This window comes from Leptopilina heterotoma, unplaced genomic scaffold (assembly GCF_015476425.1).
Source record: "Leptopilina heterotoma isolate Lh14 unplaced genomic scaffold, ASM1547642v1 Lhet_114, whole genome shotgun sequence".
Classification (NCBI taxonomy): domain Eukaryota; kingdom Metazoa; phylum Arthropoda; class Insecta; order Hymenoptera; family Figitidae; genus Leptopilina; species Leptopilina heterotoma.
This window is the reverse complement of record NW_025110833.1, coordinates 5,001,388-5,020,036: the sequence shown is the minus strand read 5'-3', so window position 1 is coordinate 5,020,036 and position 18,649 is coordinate 5,001,388. Positions and strand designations below refer to the sequence as shown.

The 18,649-nt window shown below is 24.3% G+C and overlaps 1 protein-coding gene across 1 annotated transcript in view; it reads right to left on the bottom strand.

Annotated features, from left to right (window-relative positions):
• The window catches only part of LOC122508627, a 68,279-nt gene extending 50,048 nt beyond the window's left edge, over positions 1-18,231 (bottom strand). The window contains exons 1-2 of the mRNA XM_043622090.1: positions 17,650-18,231; positions 5,600-5,833 (exon numbers count right to left, since the gene is read on the bottom strand). Coding sequence (XP_043478025.1) covers positions 5,600-5,833; positions 17,650-17,710 — 295 coding nt within the window. The 5' untranslated portion in view covers positions 17,711-18,231. The remainder of the gene's footprint in view (positions 1-5,599; positions 5,834-17,649) is intronic.
• Between the last annotated feature and the right edge of the window lie 418 nt (positions 18,232-18,649).

The window sequence follows — 18,649 nt, the reverse complement described above, 5'->3', positions numbered from 1 at the left end:
CGCGAGCCGGGCAGTGAAATATCGCAGCTCATACGAACGAATTTACACTGGTATAAGTACGAATGTACCTTTGCTGAGACGAACGTGTGTGGAGAGCCAAGCACCTGTGCAGAGAGCCAAGCGGTTATACAGAGAGCCAAGCAGCCAGAAGGAGAGGGGAGCCTAGAGAAGTCGACTACTAGAAAGCAGCATAGTGAGTATACTGTATATCATTCGGTACGCCACCTCGGCTCGAGTATATGCATTTGATTATTACAGTGTACGCCACCTCGGCTGCTGAATCTTTTTTCTCTCTCTTTCCAATGAACGCCACCTCGGCTGCTGGAAATTTCTTCTAATACTCTCTCGTCGAGTATTAGATGCTCAATACGTGTGTTAGGTTTTACCCTTATATATTCGTATACTGCCATCCCTTTCTATAATGTACGCTACCCCAGGCTATTATAGATCGTATTTTTTCGTAACTTAGAATCTTACCCTTTTTCTTATTTTTTATCCTGGTGCTTCTCACCAGCATCACATATATATTCGCGAGATCAGCCAGCTAAGCCCTCGCAATAGAATATATTTTTTTTATATAAATCTCTAGTATTTTCTTTTGATTTATCTCGGTTTGCTCTAATTACAAGTTAGCTACACCTCTGTAGGAGTAAATTCCATTTAAATACATATCCGTAAGTCGTGTCGTCGCAATTCTAAAGTAAATGCATTGATTTTACGAATTAGATGCATTTCTTTAACCCTCAATATAGATTGATAAAAATTACATAATTTCTTAGAAAGTGTATATACAATTTATATGAGTTCTGTATATGTTAAATTAAACCTCTATGCAATTCTTTCTTTTTAAGAGATCTTTTATACGCAGCTTCTCAGAAAACGTATGATCTCAAAAAACCAAGTTAATACAAGTATTGTATCTCTGTATTATACTTATTTAAATTTAGACATATAAATGCGCAGCTTCATTGAAAACGCATCGTCTACATATCCATTAAATTTACAAGTTTAATTACACCTCTGTAGCACAACTCTTTTAAGATTAAATACATGTAGCTTCTCAGAAAACGTGTGATCTTAATTTTCAGCGCGATATTATAATTAATATCCTATAGGACTGACTAAAATTATATTCGATTTTAGGAAATTAAAATGAACTTAATTGATATTAAAATATATATATATTGTTATGAATCGTCAAAATAATTCCAATATCATAATTGTTACTATTATTGCACTTTAGAACGTCGTAATTAGAATAGGGAGAAAATCTGTAATTAGCATAGGTTGTTTTTTAATAAATAATTAATTAATAAATTTAATTAAATGTCTCTAATTTATTTCTCAACCTTGGGTACCTAATTTTCTATGAAATTAAAGGTTATAAAAAACGAACCGTTACAAAGATTTTAAACCAATGATGATTATAATCAGTGGTAATTTAAACCAATAGTTGGTTGAACCACTTGTAGTTTGAATCAATAATATTTTTTTTACCAATGGTGATTTCAACTAATAGTACTTTGATCCAATGCTTGAAATCACCATTGGTTCAAACTATCATAGGCTTAAATTGCCATTGGTTCAAAGTTTTATTGGTTTGGAACACTATTGGTAAAAAATATTCATTCAAACTACTTGTGGTTTATTCTGTAATTGGTATAAAAATAAAATTGGTTTGGATTACCATAGGCTTAGTTTGTACCAATGGTAATTTTAAATTTTAATCAATAATATTTTTAATCAATAGTGGTATTAATCAGTGGTAACTTAAAGCAATGTTAGTTTGATAGAATAAATGAAAGTTTAAAACAATGGTAGTTTGAATCAAAAATGTTTTGAACCAATGGTTTCACCATTGGTTCAAAATATTTTTGATTCAAACTACCATTGTTTTAAACTTTCTTTGATTTAAACCATTATTGATTCAAAATACAATTATTTAAAACTATCGTTTGTTCAAACTACTATTGGTTCAAACTACCATTCGTCTTAATTACCATTGGTTCAAAGTACCATTGTTCAAACTACTATTGGTTCAAAGTACCATTGTTTCAAACTATCATTAGTTTAAATTACCATTGATTAAAACCACCATTGGTTCAAATTATTATTGGTTCAAACTACTAGTGGTACAAAAATACTACTAGTGGTACCATTATAAATATAATGATACTGCAACAAAGAATTATTTTTTATTGTATTAATTTTCGTTTTTTGTTGTACAATGACAAGTGTAACGTATAAAAAAATGATTGAGACGTCTCACAATATCAATACAAGAACGTCATTTCTCCTCTCGATTCCCACGTTTTTCGACCCGGGGAGACGTGCATATGAAACGCATGAATCGTCTATATAACCATTGAGGCGGAGTACAAACCATACAGCCTAGGTGAACGAAAGCGTCCGTAAGGAATGTGCAGTAGGTTGGCACACTATATACTTATAGTTGTGTGTATGTATGCAAGAGTGTATTCCCTCAATGTTGCCAGAGGCAATATATATCCAATGGCGGTAACAGGTTCAGTGTTAACGGTATTTCACTCCCACCACACACCATTATAACTCTCAACTTGTACTCTTCTCTCTGACTTCCAACTGTCTTTGGCCTCCTCGGTCAAGGACACTAGAAATTGGGTCACGGGCTCCACCGAAACTCCACACACCATCGAATCAATGTGATGGTGAGTGTATTTCGAATATTATACACACAAACACAGACACATACACACAAAATGTGAGTCTGGGACACATTCGACAGGTGTGCTATATGCCTGATTAATATATGGATAATTTACATATTTTGAAAAAAAAAATTCCTTCACCTCTAATGCCTAACGGTAAAGGATGAATTTGAGAAATATTTTTAGAAATTTACAATTCAAATATGGGCAGAGTTTGGGGAAGAAATTCTTAGTTTTAATTGATGGTTTCCAGTTTTAGGAGATGGTATGTACCATCTCCTAATTAGTGTAATAATTAGTTTTAGGAGCTAATTAAATCTTCATTGATTCGAAAAATCAAATAATGGCAGCTTGAACTGATAATAATTTCAAATAATGGTAGTTTGAACCAATGGTAATTAGAGCTTGTGGTAATTTGAGCCAATAATAATTTGAACCAATAATAATTTGAATCAATAATGATTTGAACCAATAATAATTAATAATTCGAAACAAATGTAATTTGAAACAATGTAATTTGAACCAATAATGATAATTTGAAACAATGGTAGTTTGAACCAATGATAATTTGAAACAATGGTAGTTTGAACTTACGGTACTTAGAACCAATGGTAATTTAAGCCAATGGTAGTTTTAACCAATGCTAGTTTGAACTGATTATAGTTTGAACCAATGGTAATTTAAATTAATGATATTTTGAACCAAAAATTCTGGTACCAATGGTAGTTTGAACAATTGGTTTTTGAATCAACACTACTGGAACCAATGGTAGTTTGAACCATTCTTAAATACTAAACAAACACAAATACACAAACAAAAATGGAAGTAAAATACAAAAATGCAAATAAAATTACAAAAATACAAACAAAAATCCAAAAAGAAAAACACATACAAATATACAAACAAAAATAGAAGTAAAATACAAAAATGCAAATAAAAAAAAGTATGATTAAAAAACAAAAATACCAATAAAAATAGAAAATTACAAATAAAAATACAAAAATACAAATAAAAACACAAAAATAGAGATACAAATACAAAAATAAAAACATAAATGCAAAAGTAAAAACACAAAAATAGAGAGAAAGTTAATGTTTTGTGACATTGACATTTAAAAAGTAACTTCCAACGAACTGAAAAAGAGAGGACAAAAAAAAAGAAAAAAAATGGCAAAAGAAAGGGAACAATAAGTTATTGCAATAAAAGAATATGTTCTAAGTCTATAATAAAATTGCTCTCCTTTTATAACCAACAACAACTTCCGGCCTCATTTTATTATTCTAAAGATTGACATTAAATTGTTAGCATCTTACAATAATTTCTCCCATTTTGTTAAATATATTATAATTTCGCTCTTTTTTTATCCCTTAAACTTGGCATTGTAAATTCTCCATTTTCTCTTGTCTCAGAAAAAAGAGAAAGAAAATTAAAACATCATTCAAATGTAATTTTTCGTATAATTACATTTTATACAAAAGTGATTAATTATAATTTTTTTTTTTTTTTTTAAACGAAATGATAATAGTTTTACAAAAATAAAAAATGCTTGCAGATATTAGAATAAAATATTAAAATAAAGAGGCGTTTTTTATTTCTGGCTCGTTTAGATATTACATATAAATAAAAAATAAAAAAAATAATGAAAAAATAAAATAGATACAATAGATATAATGAATATAATGGATAAAATAAGACAAACTAATCAAAACAGCAAATCAAAATTTGGTAATAATATGAAAATTATGATATTATAAATAATGAAAATTATCTAGAAAGTGCATTTTACTGTAAAATAATTTTTTTAATTACAAAATAAGAGCACGACACATAAAAAGGAATTCAAAATTCTAAACTTGAAAGTATCATTTACCTTATAAAACTGGGTTACCTTGAACGACATTTTATTAATAAAAAAAAAATGAAAAGAAAAAACTGTCCTAAAAAGATACATATAAACGGAAATAATAATAAATAATTGCTAAAACATGACTCTAGGCAATATCGCTATTTAGTTTTTAAAAAAAATTCATTAAAAATATAAACTAAGATTTGCTTTTTTGAGAATGTAGATATAATTGAAAGGAAAATAGAAAGTATATTAAATATATATATTAACATACTTATTAAAATGTTTAATTTGTAACTAGTTTTTAAAGAAAAAAAAATGTCAAAAAAGAAGGAGAGAAAAAACAGTTAGAATAGTTAAATATCCTGTTTGTAATTTACGTAATCAGAAAAGAAAACAAGTTCAATGAATTTTTAATTTTTAGTTTTTACTAATTAAACAATTAAGAAATAATGTTTATTTAATTGTTCGCTAATTCGTTAGACAAATTAATAAACATATTTTATTTCGTCTTCGGGAATCATTTGTGGTTTTGATAAATATTTTCAACTCATTAAAATTTTAATTTCGACTAATTGTAAATTCGAGTAATTTTAATTTTTCAACTAATTGCAAATCTAAGTAATTTTAATTTAAACTAATTGTAAATTCAAATAATTTTAATTTTAGCTAATTGGAAATACAAGTAATTTTAATTAAACATTTTTTCAATTAACTTAATTTTCAATTAACTAAAGTATTAAGTATTAACTAATTATAGTTTTAAATAATTATAGTTTTAACTAATTGTAAACTTAACTAATTGTTATTTCAAGAAATTGTAGTTTTAACTGATTACAATTTCAAATAATTGTAGTTATTTTTTTAACTAATTGTACTTGTAATTTATTGTAGTCTTGACTAATTGTCGTTTTAACTAATCGTAGTTTTAACTAATTGTTTTTTCCATAAAAATAATATTTTTTTTATTTTGTAAAAAATATTTATTTCTACCAATTTTGATTTAATTTTTATATTCAGCGATTTATTGTTAATAAAAAATTTCAGTATTTTTAAAAATATTTACCGCAAAATGGCACGCCTTCCGGTGTCCAGGTTCCATCGGCCTGGCATTGTCTTCTAGCTGGTCCAAGAAGTTCAAATCCCCTATCACAATAATACGTTGCTATTGTACTCGTTTGATAATAATCCCTTAATGAAATTTCCTCTTCATCAATTGCATCGTCAATATCGGCAAATGAAAACCGAATACTACTGTGTGCTGGTGCTCCTGGATATCCACATTGACCTCCTAGTGCACCTGAAATTAGAGAAAAAAAATTAATTACATTTTATTACTTTTTCTTAATGAAAATAATTTCTTTGGGGGTTTTTTTTTTTAAATGGAAAATGGAATAATTTCAAATGAAAATAAATTTTTTTTGTTTTCAAATAAAAATTAATTTTCCTTAAATTTTTTCAAATATGGTAATTAATTTTTCTTAAATTATAATGTTTTTCCTACTGCATGAGTAAATTTTAAAAAATTAAAAATTTGCCAAAAATTATTAAAATGAAAAAATACATGGATCAAGAATGTATATTCAACTATTTCCTGAAGATTAATTCTCACTGGTTAATATAAAAGCCCACAAGTTTGTGCCACCTGTCAGTGATAAATAATATTACTAACAGCTGTGGATGCATAAAACAACCGTTGCGAGTGTGGTGGAAAAAAAAATTTAGCTTTCAAGTCATATTTCATAATCCTATATGCTAAAAATTTTTTTTTTCTTGCGAAAATACAAAATTAATGGTTAAATAAAAAGAATATTTTGATTTGCAAATTTTTTTTCCCTCCTTTTTAAATCTATGACAGAAAATAAAAATTATTTACTTACAAAGTTTTTTGAACCGAAATTTTTTCCAATTTTCATTCAAGACAATTTCTTCTTTACTAAATTTTTATTTTGCATTTTTCTATTTATTACTGTTTAATTAAATTTTATTATTTGATTATTTTTTTACAGACTAAAAATTTTCTATTGATAAAATTTTTATTTCAAGAAATATACTTTTTGAGAATTTCTATTTCGCTGAATAAAAATTCTGCTTAATAAAAAATTCTGCCTGATAAAAATTAAATTGAATAAAAATTCAGATAAATAAAAGTTTCATTGAATTAAAAATCAGTTAAATAATAATCCAGTTTAATAAAAATCTAGCTGAATAAAAATTATTTTGATAAAAAATTTCAATTGAATAAAAATTTAGCTTAATGAAAATTAAGCCAAATAATAATTCAATTAAATAAAAATCCAGTTAAATAGAAATACAGATGAATAATAATTTAATTCAATAACAATTTAGCTCAATAAAATTTAAGATAAATAAAAATTCAATTAAGAATTTCAGATGGATAAAAATTTAGCTCAATAAAAATCCATTTAAATAAAAATCCATCTAAATCAAATTCAGTTAAATAAACATTGAATAAAAATTTCCCTAAAAATTCAGGGTAATAAAATTTCAGTTCAATAAAAATTCTACTAAATAGAAATTCAGTTAAATAAAAATCCAATTTAATAAAAATTTAGCTAGAAAAGATTTTAATCAAATAAAAAGTCAATTGAATAAAAATATACTTATAATGAAAATGCAGCTAAATAAAAATCCAGTTAAATAAAAATTCAATTAAATAAAAATCCAGCTAGATTAAAATTTCATTCAAGCAAAAATCCAGTTAAATTAATTTTTCGTCAATGAAAAAAAAATTTCTATAAAAATATATTTTCTTTAAAATAAAAATACGATAGAAAAATCTTTTCGGCTATAAAATAATAATTTCCTAAGAATATCATTTGGTTGAATAACACTTCCACTAAATAATTGATTCTCACTTGTCGCAACTAACAGTTAAACTATAAAATAAAAAGAAAAGAATAGGAAAAAAAGAATTCGAAACGAAAAAAGAAAGTTTTTTTTTATCACTGGCAAACACAAGTGATTTTCCAAGTAATGTGTAAACGTTTTGCCAACAATAAGATATACGTATTCATTACGAAACAAAAAGCATTTTAATTCATTACATGTCGTCGGCAGTTCTTGCTATATAGTTACGGAAGCGATAGGCCAAGAAGACAACATCCCGTATGTGACATAATAATATGTACACTCGAGATAGAAAGCCATTAATTTCGTAAAATGGAACATTTATTCTTTTCACTTTCGTGCTTTGTTATACTACAAAAAAAAAGAAAAAGAAAAAAAAGACAAAAAAAATCTCGTAAAATTTCAATCAGTCATTTCTGACATTTTTCCATCACCTTTTGATGAAACACTTTTAAAAAAAAAATAATAAACCTAGTAATAATTATCACTTCTCTGGCTATGATCAAAGTGTAAAAAAATAATAATTGGAAAAAAATAATAAACCCAAATAGTAATAATTAAAAAACAATAAAACAAAATGGGAATATTAAAAAGAAACAATAATAAATACACTTTCATTATTATGATTATGCGAATTTAACAATTTTAATTCTATAGCAAAATTGAAAATATATTAACTCTAGTGTATATTTTAAAAGAAGTAATTTGTGAGATAAAAAGAAAAGAATAAAACTTTCAGACAACAATCATCATCATCACAAGTTATCCTTTTTTTAGAAAAGTTCCGGAAACATGGAAAACAGTATATTTTTGTCTCTCTCTCCTCTTCAATATCTATATAGGCGTGTTTGAGAAAAGAAATTATTCTTGAACAGTTGAATGCTTTCACTGTCACTCATTATCGCGAAAAAGTTAGTAATTGGCGACGGTTGATGATAATAATATTTATTTTAATGTAAAAGTCAAACAATCAATGAACAGCAATTTATGCAAAAGTATTTTTGTTTTTTTCTAAAAACAGGAAAGGAAAAGGAGGCAAAAAAATTGTTACCGTCTCGTGCAGGAAGTATTTTCATAAATTTCTTGCCATTTTTTTTGGTTTGCAAAAAAAGGAATTTTTACGAAATGTAAAATTTACTATTCGTAGTTTCAACTAATTTTAATTTTCACCACTATTATTTATTGGTAATTTTATTTTAACTTTTGATACTTTTAACTAAGTTTAGTGTTTGCTGCTAGAGAGTTGGAACTAATTTTAAATAATAAATTAAGGCACTGGTTATTTGAACCAATGGTGACTTAAATCAATTTTAATTTGAACGAATGGTAACTTAAACAAATGGTAACTTGAACCAATGGTAGTTTAACGAATGGTAGTTTAAACTAATAGTAGCTTGGACTACTTGTAGTTTAAACCAATTGTATTTTATACCAATTGTAGTTTCAACTAATTGTACTTTAAACTACAACTAGTTTAAACTACAATTGGCTTAAACTACAATTGGTTTAAACTATTTGTAGTTTGAACCAATTATAGTTTTAATTAATTGTAGTTTAAACCAATTGTAGTTTAAACCAATTGTAGTTTCTACTAATTGTAGTTTAAACCAATAATAGTTTGAACTAATTGTAGTTTAAACAAATGGTACTTTGAACCAATGGTAATTAAGGCCAATTGTAGTTTGAACCATCAGTAGTTTGAACAAATGATAGTTTTAACTAATTGTAGTTTGAATCATTGGTGGTTTTAATCAAAGAAAGTTTGAAACAATGGTAGTGTAAACCAAAAATATTTTGAACCAATGGTTTCACCATTGGTTCAAAATATTTTTGGTTCAAACTACCATAGAAATAAATCGAAATAATATTAATTAATATAATATTAATAAATAATACTATTAAATAATATTATTCAATGTTAAAAAAAATAGATAAACATATAATTATTAAAAAAATTAATAATTCAAAAAGTACAAAAAAAATTATTTTCAATTCTCAATGAGTGTGGCAAAAATCGATGATGGCAGGAAGGAAGCTTGCTTAAATTTTTCTTAATCAGACAAGAATCGGCCTTCACGCCTACGATCACCTCTCGTGCCGATCTGAAGAAATCATTTCAATCGCCTTTAACAATAATTATTATACACGTTTGTTTTCAATGAAATTCTCATTTTTATCACTCATTCTTTTTTTTCTCTCTCTCTCTCTCACTCTTAATAATAATTATCCTGAAAGACATCGATTGCAATAAATAAAATCGAAAAAAAAATAATAAGAGAAAATACAATAACCTCATTTCTTCTATGATTTATAAAAGCGAATTTTTATAATAATCGCTTCTCCGATTTTAACAGGAATTTAATAATTGCTCTCGAGTTCTTTTTTTTTTGTTTGCACGTTTCACACACCTTACACCATCGTTATTTATTTATTTTTGTTTTTCTGCCAATTCTCAACTTTCTACGGGATAATAAAAATATTTTCTTGAAAATAGTATTATTGCAGTTTGGACAAGAAAAAAAAATGGGGGGGGGGGAAAAAGAAATAAAATCGCTTTTATACTATTTGAAACGTTATCATTGCGTACATGTAATTTACCGGTTAATTGTAATAAAAATTGTTAAAAAATTTTATTTCTGGTTTTTATTATTTGTTACCATTACCATTAGTTTGTTACCATTAGGAAAAAAATTATTAGTTAAAACTACCATGATTTAAATTACTATTGATTCAAACTACCATTATTTAAAATTTTAAATTAACACTGGCTCAAACTACCATTATTTAAATTAACACTGGCTCAAACTACCATTATTTAAATTACCATTGGCTGAAACTACCATGATTTAAATTACAATTGTTTTTAAATAATGGTAGTTTGAGTTAAAACTACTATTGGTTACAACCTTCATTTGATTAAATTACCATTGGTTCAAACTACCATTATTTAAATTACCATTGGTTCAAACTACCATTATTTAAATTACCATTGGTTCAAACTACCATTATTTAAATTACCATTGGTTAAAACTACCATGATTTAAATTACCATTGGCTGAAACAACCATTATTTAAATTACAATTGTTTTTAAATAATGGTAGTTTTATCTAATAGGAGTTTGAACCAATGGTAATTTAAAGAAATTATGGTTTTTTAACCAATAGTAGTTTTAATTAATGGTACTTTTAACTAATGCTATTTTTGACTATTTGTGCTTTCAAGCAATAATAATTTAAACTCATGGTAGTTTGAACTGATATAGTAAATTTATCAAATGGTTAATTAAACCAATGGTAATTTAAACCAATAGTAGTTTGAATTATTAGTTAAAATTGCTATTGGTTAAAACCACCATGGCTTTAAATTACCATTGGTTAAAACTACCATTATTCAAATTACCATTGGTTTAACCACCATTATTAAAATTATAATTGGTTTAACCACCATTATTCAAATTACCATTGGTTTAACTACCAGTGGTTAAAAATTCTAATGGTTTATACTACCACTGGTTCCAACTACAATTAGTTCAAATTCAAACTAACATTGGTTTAAATTACAATTAGTTAAAAACTGAAAACTACCATTGGTTCAAAGTTCAAACTATAATCGGTATATTATTGGTCTATTATTTTTTTTTAATACAATTTTTTACTATTAATTATTTGCAAAACAATAAAAAATAAAAATAAATTAAAAAGTAGAATAAAAAATAAAATAATAAGAATAATAATAGGTAATCGGTTTCTAATTATAAAAAATAATTAATCGGTTTTAAATTAAATAAATAAAGCATCGTTTTTGCACGAACAAAAATTCAGATTCTATTTATTTTTTACGCAAACAATTCGTCATAAAATTGAAAAAGAATTTTAACTCTCTTCGAGTTATAAAGTGGATAATCGGGACAAATGCTGGCATATTGTGTGTATATACGCATATATATACAATATAAAAGTGCGTCTTAGTTGGTTATTCGTTTGGTGTGTATATATATACAGACAACTCTCCTCTCTCGTGTCTTTTTATTCCGTTACTTCGAAGAATCGTGGGAAATTAGGAACTGAACTACTCTAATTAAAAAGAAGCCGACCTTTGTTTTCAACAATTTGAACAAAGTCGTTCAATGTAAGTGCATCTTTAAATATATATATTACAAACACTTGCAAAGGTGACTAATATTATAGTATATATATATAAAATTATACAGTGTAAAAACAATAGCGTTAAAATACAGCGTTAAATTAGATGTTAAATATGAACCTCTGAAAATTGCTGAAGCAGTTAGTCGACCCCAAGTGACACTTGAAAATAAATATTCTGTCTATTAAAAATAACACTTTGACTTTCTAACCATTTTTATATTAATGAATTGTTTATTGTTTCTTTCTCGTCCGAAATTTTACTATTATTGAAAATATTTTTGTTCTGTCATTTTATTATTACTATTAACAATTTTCCCTGTGTGATTTTATCATTTTTTTTACTACTACTGCCTTTATTATTATTTTTTTATTAATGATTGTTTTATTATATATAAACTATTTACTCTTTATTTTATTGTTTATATTATTATTAATTTTTTATTATTCGCTTATTATTGTTAACTATTTATTTTTTAATGAATTGATGAAATTTAATGATTTATTTTTCTATCGTTTTCATTATTAACTATTTATTATTTATATTGCTCTTATTATTATTTATCAATACTAATTATAATTTATAGTAATGAATACGAATAATAATAATTAAAGAATATTAGTAATTTATTTTTAATAATTAACAGCATTGATAGTAGTTTGAAATTAGTTTATTTTATATCTAATTAATTCATTCTTATTATTCACGAAGTTTATAATTATATTAATTACAGTTGAAATAATTGGTCCTCCTAATTTACTTCACTTTGATTAATCGAAAAATATTTTTTTTATGAATATTAAAGAATATTTATGTGAATAGATGATAATTTTTTAAAATTATTCTAAAATATGATTCGAAATGAAATTCTCACAGATAATTTTCTTATAATAAAAAAAATATTTTCTTGGCTCTTTCAAAATGTAATAAAAATAAAAAAAAATTAAATATAGAAATTTAAAAAAAATTAGGTAGTAGAGTTAAGTTAAAATTTTGAAAATAAATTAAATTGAAATAAAAAAAATAATTATTGCAGTTAAATTAAAATTTTGAAAATAAATTAAATTGAAAAAAAAAATAATTAATGCAGTTGAGTGAAAATTTTGAAAGTAAATTTAAAAGTAAAAATAAAGGAAAAATAAGTGCGGCGTAAAGTTTAAATTTTGAAAAAACTTAAAAAATAAAAACAAAAATAAAGAAATTAATTAACGTGTGATTAAGTTTAAATTTCAAAGAAAATTAAAAATTAAAAAAAAACAATTAAATTTTAGGTAATCTAAAGCAAAATCAGATGTTAAATTAAAAAGAAAAATTGTCAATTTTCAATAGAAGAAAGTTAAAAAATTAAATCAAGTAAAATAGTTCCATAGAAATAAACAAAAAAATAAAATTTGTTTTTTCTCGAAAATTAAAATATAACAGTAAATAATTACTAAACGTAAAAATATATTAAAAAATAAAAATTGCTCTTTGTAACTGAATATTCAAGAGGTTGGACTTTTTAAAGTATTACAATTGCTGAGTAATACCAGTTTCCCTCTTTGTGAGGATTCTCCGTCGGTTAGTGGGTCAAAAGCGACTGACTCACACTCGGTCCTAAATTTAAGAAATTCAATTCAACTTTCATGCGTGGGTCAAGAATGTGTTTCGGCTCATGATAATTCATAAGATCAACCAAATATTCCGCTATATACTTTCTAGTATTCTCAAAAAAGGAAACAACGCGAATTTTTTTATTTTAATTTATGAAAATTGTGTTAATTTCAAAAAATATTTTTTTGTTCACAGTCTCAGCATTTCTTATTAATTAAAATAGCATGTAAAAGAAAATAATCAAAAAATACAAAATAATAATAATAATAAATAATAATAAATAAAAAATAATAGTAATAATAATAATAAATAAACAAAATTAGGAGAAAAATATTTTACTAATAATAATTTATTATTTTAATTTTTTCTCGTATTTTTGTATTTTTCTCAATATTTTTTTGGTTTTTCATTAATTATTAAATTGCTTTAATTATTTGTTGATTAATTTGTTAATTTGTTTATTAAATTATTTGATTTACTTATTTATTCACTTCTTAGTTTGGTTATTTACTAATTTATTAAAACTTATTAGTTTACTTATTTACTAATTAATTAACTTATAAGTTTGCTTATTCACTACTAAATTAACTTTATAGTTTACTTATTTACTAATTAATTAACTTATTACTTTACTTATTTATTAATTGATTAACTTATTAATTTAATTATTTACTGAGTTATTAATTTATAATTTATTTATTTATAGCAGAACAACGGAATTTATTATTCTTTGACGTTACAATTGTTTTAGACCCGTTTTGCCTTTATTTACTCTCAACAAATAAATAAATTAAAAATAATAATTACAAATATAGGAATAAAAAAAATAAAAAAAATTACTATATTTCCGCATAAAATTGGAAAGTTTGAATTTTTTCAATTCCAATAATTTATAATTAATAAATCATTACTTTGGATTTTCAAGGAAATAAAAACATTTTTAATAAAGTAAAACGAGAATTTAATTAGATTGACATTTTTCATTTATATATATATAAATTACTGCCTTGAAAAAAATAAGAGCAAGGCTGTAATATGTTGTCAATCTAAATACGTAAAGATTTTATGATTTAAAAAAAACAACAATATTTATTAGAACTCACGTTGGCACTTATTGTCTTTTTTTTTTGTAAAAGTTATAATCATCTGATATGCTTCACTGATTATTATCATAGGAGAAATTGATATCGAGACCTGTTTTTTTTTCTTCTTCATAATTACTCATAATGTCTTGATTTTGTTTTTAATGAATAAAATAAAGGGAAAATAAGTCACTTATAAATAAGTGATTATTAATCACTCATTTTCCGAGTGAGAGAGATGCTGTAAACTAATTTCTGCTCTAGTGAATTTTGCCAGCGACAAATTATCATCCAAATATTTTATATCATAAATTATTGTTGAGAGAAAAATTATTTCTCTAAATTTAAAAAGGAATAATTTTAATTATTAATTATTAATTATTAATTATTAATTTAAAAATCGATTAATTTCGTTAATTTATTCGTCAATTTGTTTGACTATTTTTTATTTTTGAAATAATGGAAATTTTTGCATTAAAAATATTAAATAATTATTATCATTATTATATGTGTAATAATTAATATTACATTTTTTTTAATGCAAAAAATCCCATCGTTTTCGAAAATAGAAAATAGGAAGACACATTTTTGAAATTGAAAATTAATATTTTTTGTTTAAATATATTTATTTGTGCTTCTTACTGAATGTAAGAAAAAAGAAGACAAAGATGATTGACAAAATTGTAAGTGGAGCGCAGAAAGGATAACTGACAATCAAGTGTTCGGTGTAATTTAACACCATTCCAGATGAAGTTACTCAATTAAACCGGTACTGAGAAAGCTGACAACTATAGAGAAATGGAAGTTTTTCGTTTCAATTATCCCTTTTCAACTGTATTATTTATTTTATTTATAAAATTTTCCAAAGTTTCTTCAATTTCTATTTTCTTATTTTGTTTTTTTCTTTCTCACCCAATTTTATCACAAAGTTTTTTCTTTTTTTTTATTCCTCAATTCATCGATTTCCCTTCGAGTCTATTAGTTTATTTATTAACTTTTCAAAAAAAAATAAAAAGAAAATAAAGATTATATTGTTTATGAAAAATATTTCATGAATTTAAAAATTTTTGTTTTAATTCAGAAAAAAATGTATTTCTTATTTTTTTTCTTTCTTTGTTCTTTCTCTCTTTTTTTCCTCTTCCATTTCTCTTTCTTCTTTTTCTCTATTTTTTCATTTTTTTAGTCAATAAAAATATTTTCCGAGATAAAGAATTAAATTAAATTAAAAATTAAATTTTCAATTTCAAAAATTAAAATATAAAAATTTCTTTGTGAAAAATATTAATTTGTCGACAATTGCAACTAATTTCGGATAGAAATAAATTATCATATAAGATATGAAATAAGCCTGATTATTAGGTTCCGTTGAAGTTCATAGTTAGAGCCATATCGTGTCTGACCTACAACTTTATTTCCTTTCTCTCATAAAACATACTTTGCCCTTCGAGTATGAAATTCAAAGATGAATCTTCAGCCAATGCTTATCTTCAGAATTTTATTTTTTTTTTTAATAAAATTTATTATTTAATTGAAAAAAAGAAAATTAAGGAAACAATTTATATCGAGTTTTTGAAAAATTTATTTTCAATACTTTCGAGTATATTAGTTATAAAATTCAAGACAATCGACGATTCTCGAGCGCGAAAAGTAACGTTACATTACGTATGTGACTGACAAACATTTATTTAACTGTATCTTTTATTTAATTTCTCATTTTGTACTGTGAACTATTTTCAAAAATTGTGTAGTTAAAATTTTTAATTTAATTAGGAACTATATGAAAATTGAAAATTATTTAATTAAAAATTTTACTAAAATTAAAAAATTATAATCTAATAAATAATTATTTTATATTACAAATATAAATATAATTTAAAATTAGAATTATAATTACGATTAACAATTGTAATTCAGAATTATATTTATGTTTTACAACGATAATTAATAATTAAAATAATTAACAATTGCACTAAACAATTAAAATTGTAATTAAAATTGTTAAAAATTGTAATTAAAAATTATAACTAACAATTGTTATCAAGAATTATAATTAACAATTGTTGTAAATAATTAAAATTATGATTAACAATTGTAATTAAAAATCATAATTATTAATGTTATTATTATTACTGTTATTTAATATTATTAATTTTATTTGATTACTTAATAATTAATATTATTATTAATATTAATAATGACTATTATTTTGGATAATTATTATATTTTTGGTCACATAATGACTATTACTATCAATGCAGTTAAACAATTATTTTTTTTCCTATAAGCAAACTAATTGACAATAGCTTCAATAACAATTGAATTTAAATAAAAGTTTCTCAGAACAAAATGACTGTAATATAAATTAATAAAGGAAATAGATATTTAAATTGACGTTCAATGTTTAATTGAAAATAATATTGTGAAATAAAATATACAACGGAAGTTTCGTAAAAATGGTCTTTAGTACCAGGAAAAAATGATTTATTACCACTCGAACAAAAATTTGGTACCTGCTATTAATTTTTTCATTCAGAGAAAAAATTATTGTTTCCATTAAAAAGAAAAAGGGAAATTAACTTTTTATCAGAAGTTATATGTATGAATTAGAGAAATTTCCTTTTTGGTAACCAAAAAAAATTGTTTGTTTATTTATAAATATGGAAACAAATTCTTTGTGTTCAACAATTAACTATGAGCGATAAACAATTTACTGCAAATAAACAATTTATCGAAAATAATTAACAATTTAGGTACATATAAAATAATTATAAAATAAATATAAAATAAATATAAAATAAATAAATAATAATTAAATATAAAATAAATAACAAAATAAACAGAATTATTAAACATAATTATTAAAAACAATTAAAAAATTGGTAATAATAAAAATTTGTAAAATAATAATAAAAAATTAATAAATATTTCAAAAATAAAATTAGAACTATAGCAGTATTCCTTTCCAATTAAACGTCAATTAACGGTATTAAGAGTTTAATTAATAGGACATTAAATTATTATACGCTTCACAAACATAAAATTATTTTTCAAATTTAAATGATGACTAGAAAATCCACTTTTTATCGCATATCCGGAAAATTATTTAAATTAAATCCTCAACGTAACTGTCAATACACTTTAGATACCAATAACCATCACGATTTTCGCAACTAGATCAGACGGTACGGTTTTTATTATTAACGGTACCAGTAAATTAACACCAAAAAAAATTTTTTTTTCAATTAAAATCACTAGAAAAGGATGCAAAAAAAATTTTTTTCCAATTAAAATCATTAAAAAAAGATACAAAAAAAAATTGTTTTTAAATTAAAAACTATTAAAAAAGGATGCAAAATTTTTTTTTTTAAATTAATTTTAATTTTAAAAAAAATTTTAAAAAAGGATGCAAAAAAATAATCCACGCACCTCGAACTGTGAGATGAAGAAGGAGAATAAAACTCAGAGTCCTGATTCCTTGTAAACCCATTATACTATTGGCGAACACTCAAATAATTTATAGCACAAAACAAATAAACCCCGGGACTTCACACGTCCTTCCAATCACCCGCGCACTTTATTCTTCAGTAATTTGTCAAAATTAATTGTCTCTTCCTCTTTTTTATTCGAAAAACACTTGACCGATAAACGGTCATCCCGAGACGATCACTTTCGGATCGTCCAACATTGTAAGAGAAATTCTTTTTTTTTTTGGCAAATTTTGTGAATTAATTTTTTTGGGGAAAATTAATTTTTTATATTTTCTCTTCCCTTGTTTTTTTTTTTTTTTTGACGAAGAAAGTATAGAAAAAAAAAAAAATTTGTTCCGATTTAACGTTTAAGTGTTGTTCTTCATAGCGAAGACTGAACAAGACTGAAATCTCATGCTGCTGGCAGGAAGTCATCCAGGTGTTTCACTCCGGTCGGGTTTTGCCCCCACCTGCCCCCAAAGAGGATCCGCCGCCATCATCGCGCGGGACGACGAGGACTATCGCCACCCTGCACACAGCTTTTGCTAACTCGCCTACTTTCTCAGAATAAACTCTCTGCGTCAAGTGAATTTTATTGCTGACAAGTGCTCGGCCTTCCTATTGCCGTGCACCGAACGCCGATTACTTCCTTCTTTTCAATGATAAATCAGAGCAACGTCAATCGACCAAAAGAAGAGGGAAGAAAATTTTTTTTTTTTACTAAACATTACCAAGGGAGTGATTATAGTTTAATAATTTTACGAATGGAATAAATATAAACAAATAAAAAATCATTACACTGAAAAAAAAAATTATTGACTAAAACTATAATTTTAGTCAATAACTTATTTTTTTCATTTTCATTGACTAAAACTGTAGTTTTAGTTTTTAATTATCATTAGACTGAAAAAAAAAATTATTGACTAAAACTAGTTTTAGTCAATAATTTTTTTTCAGTG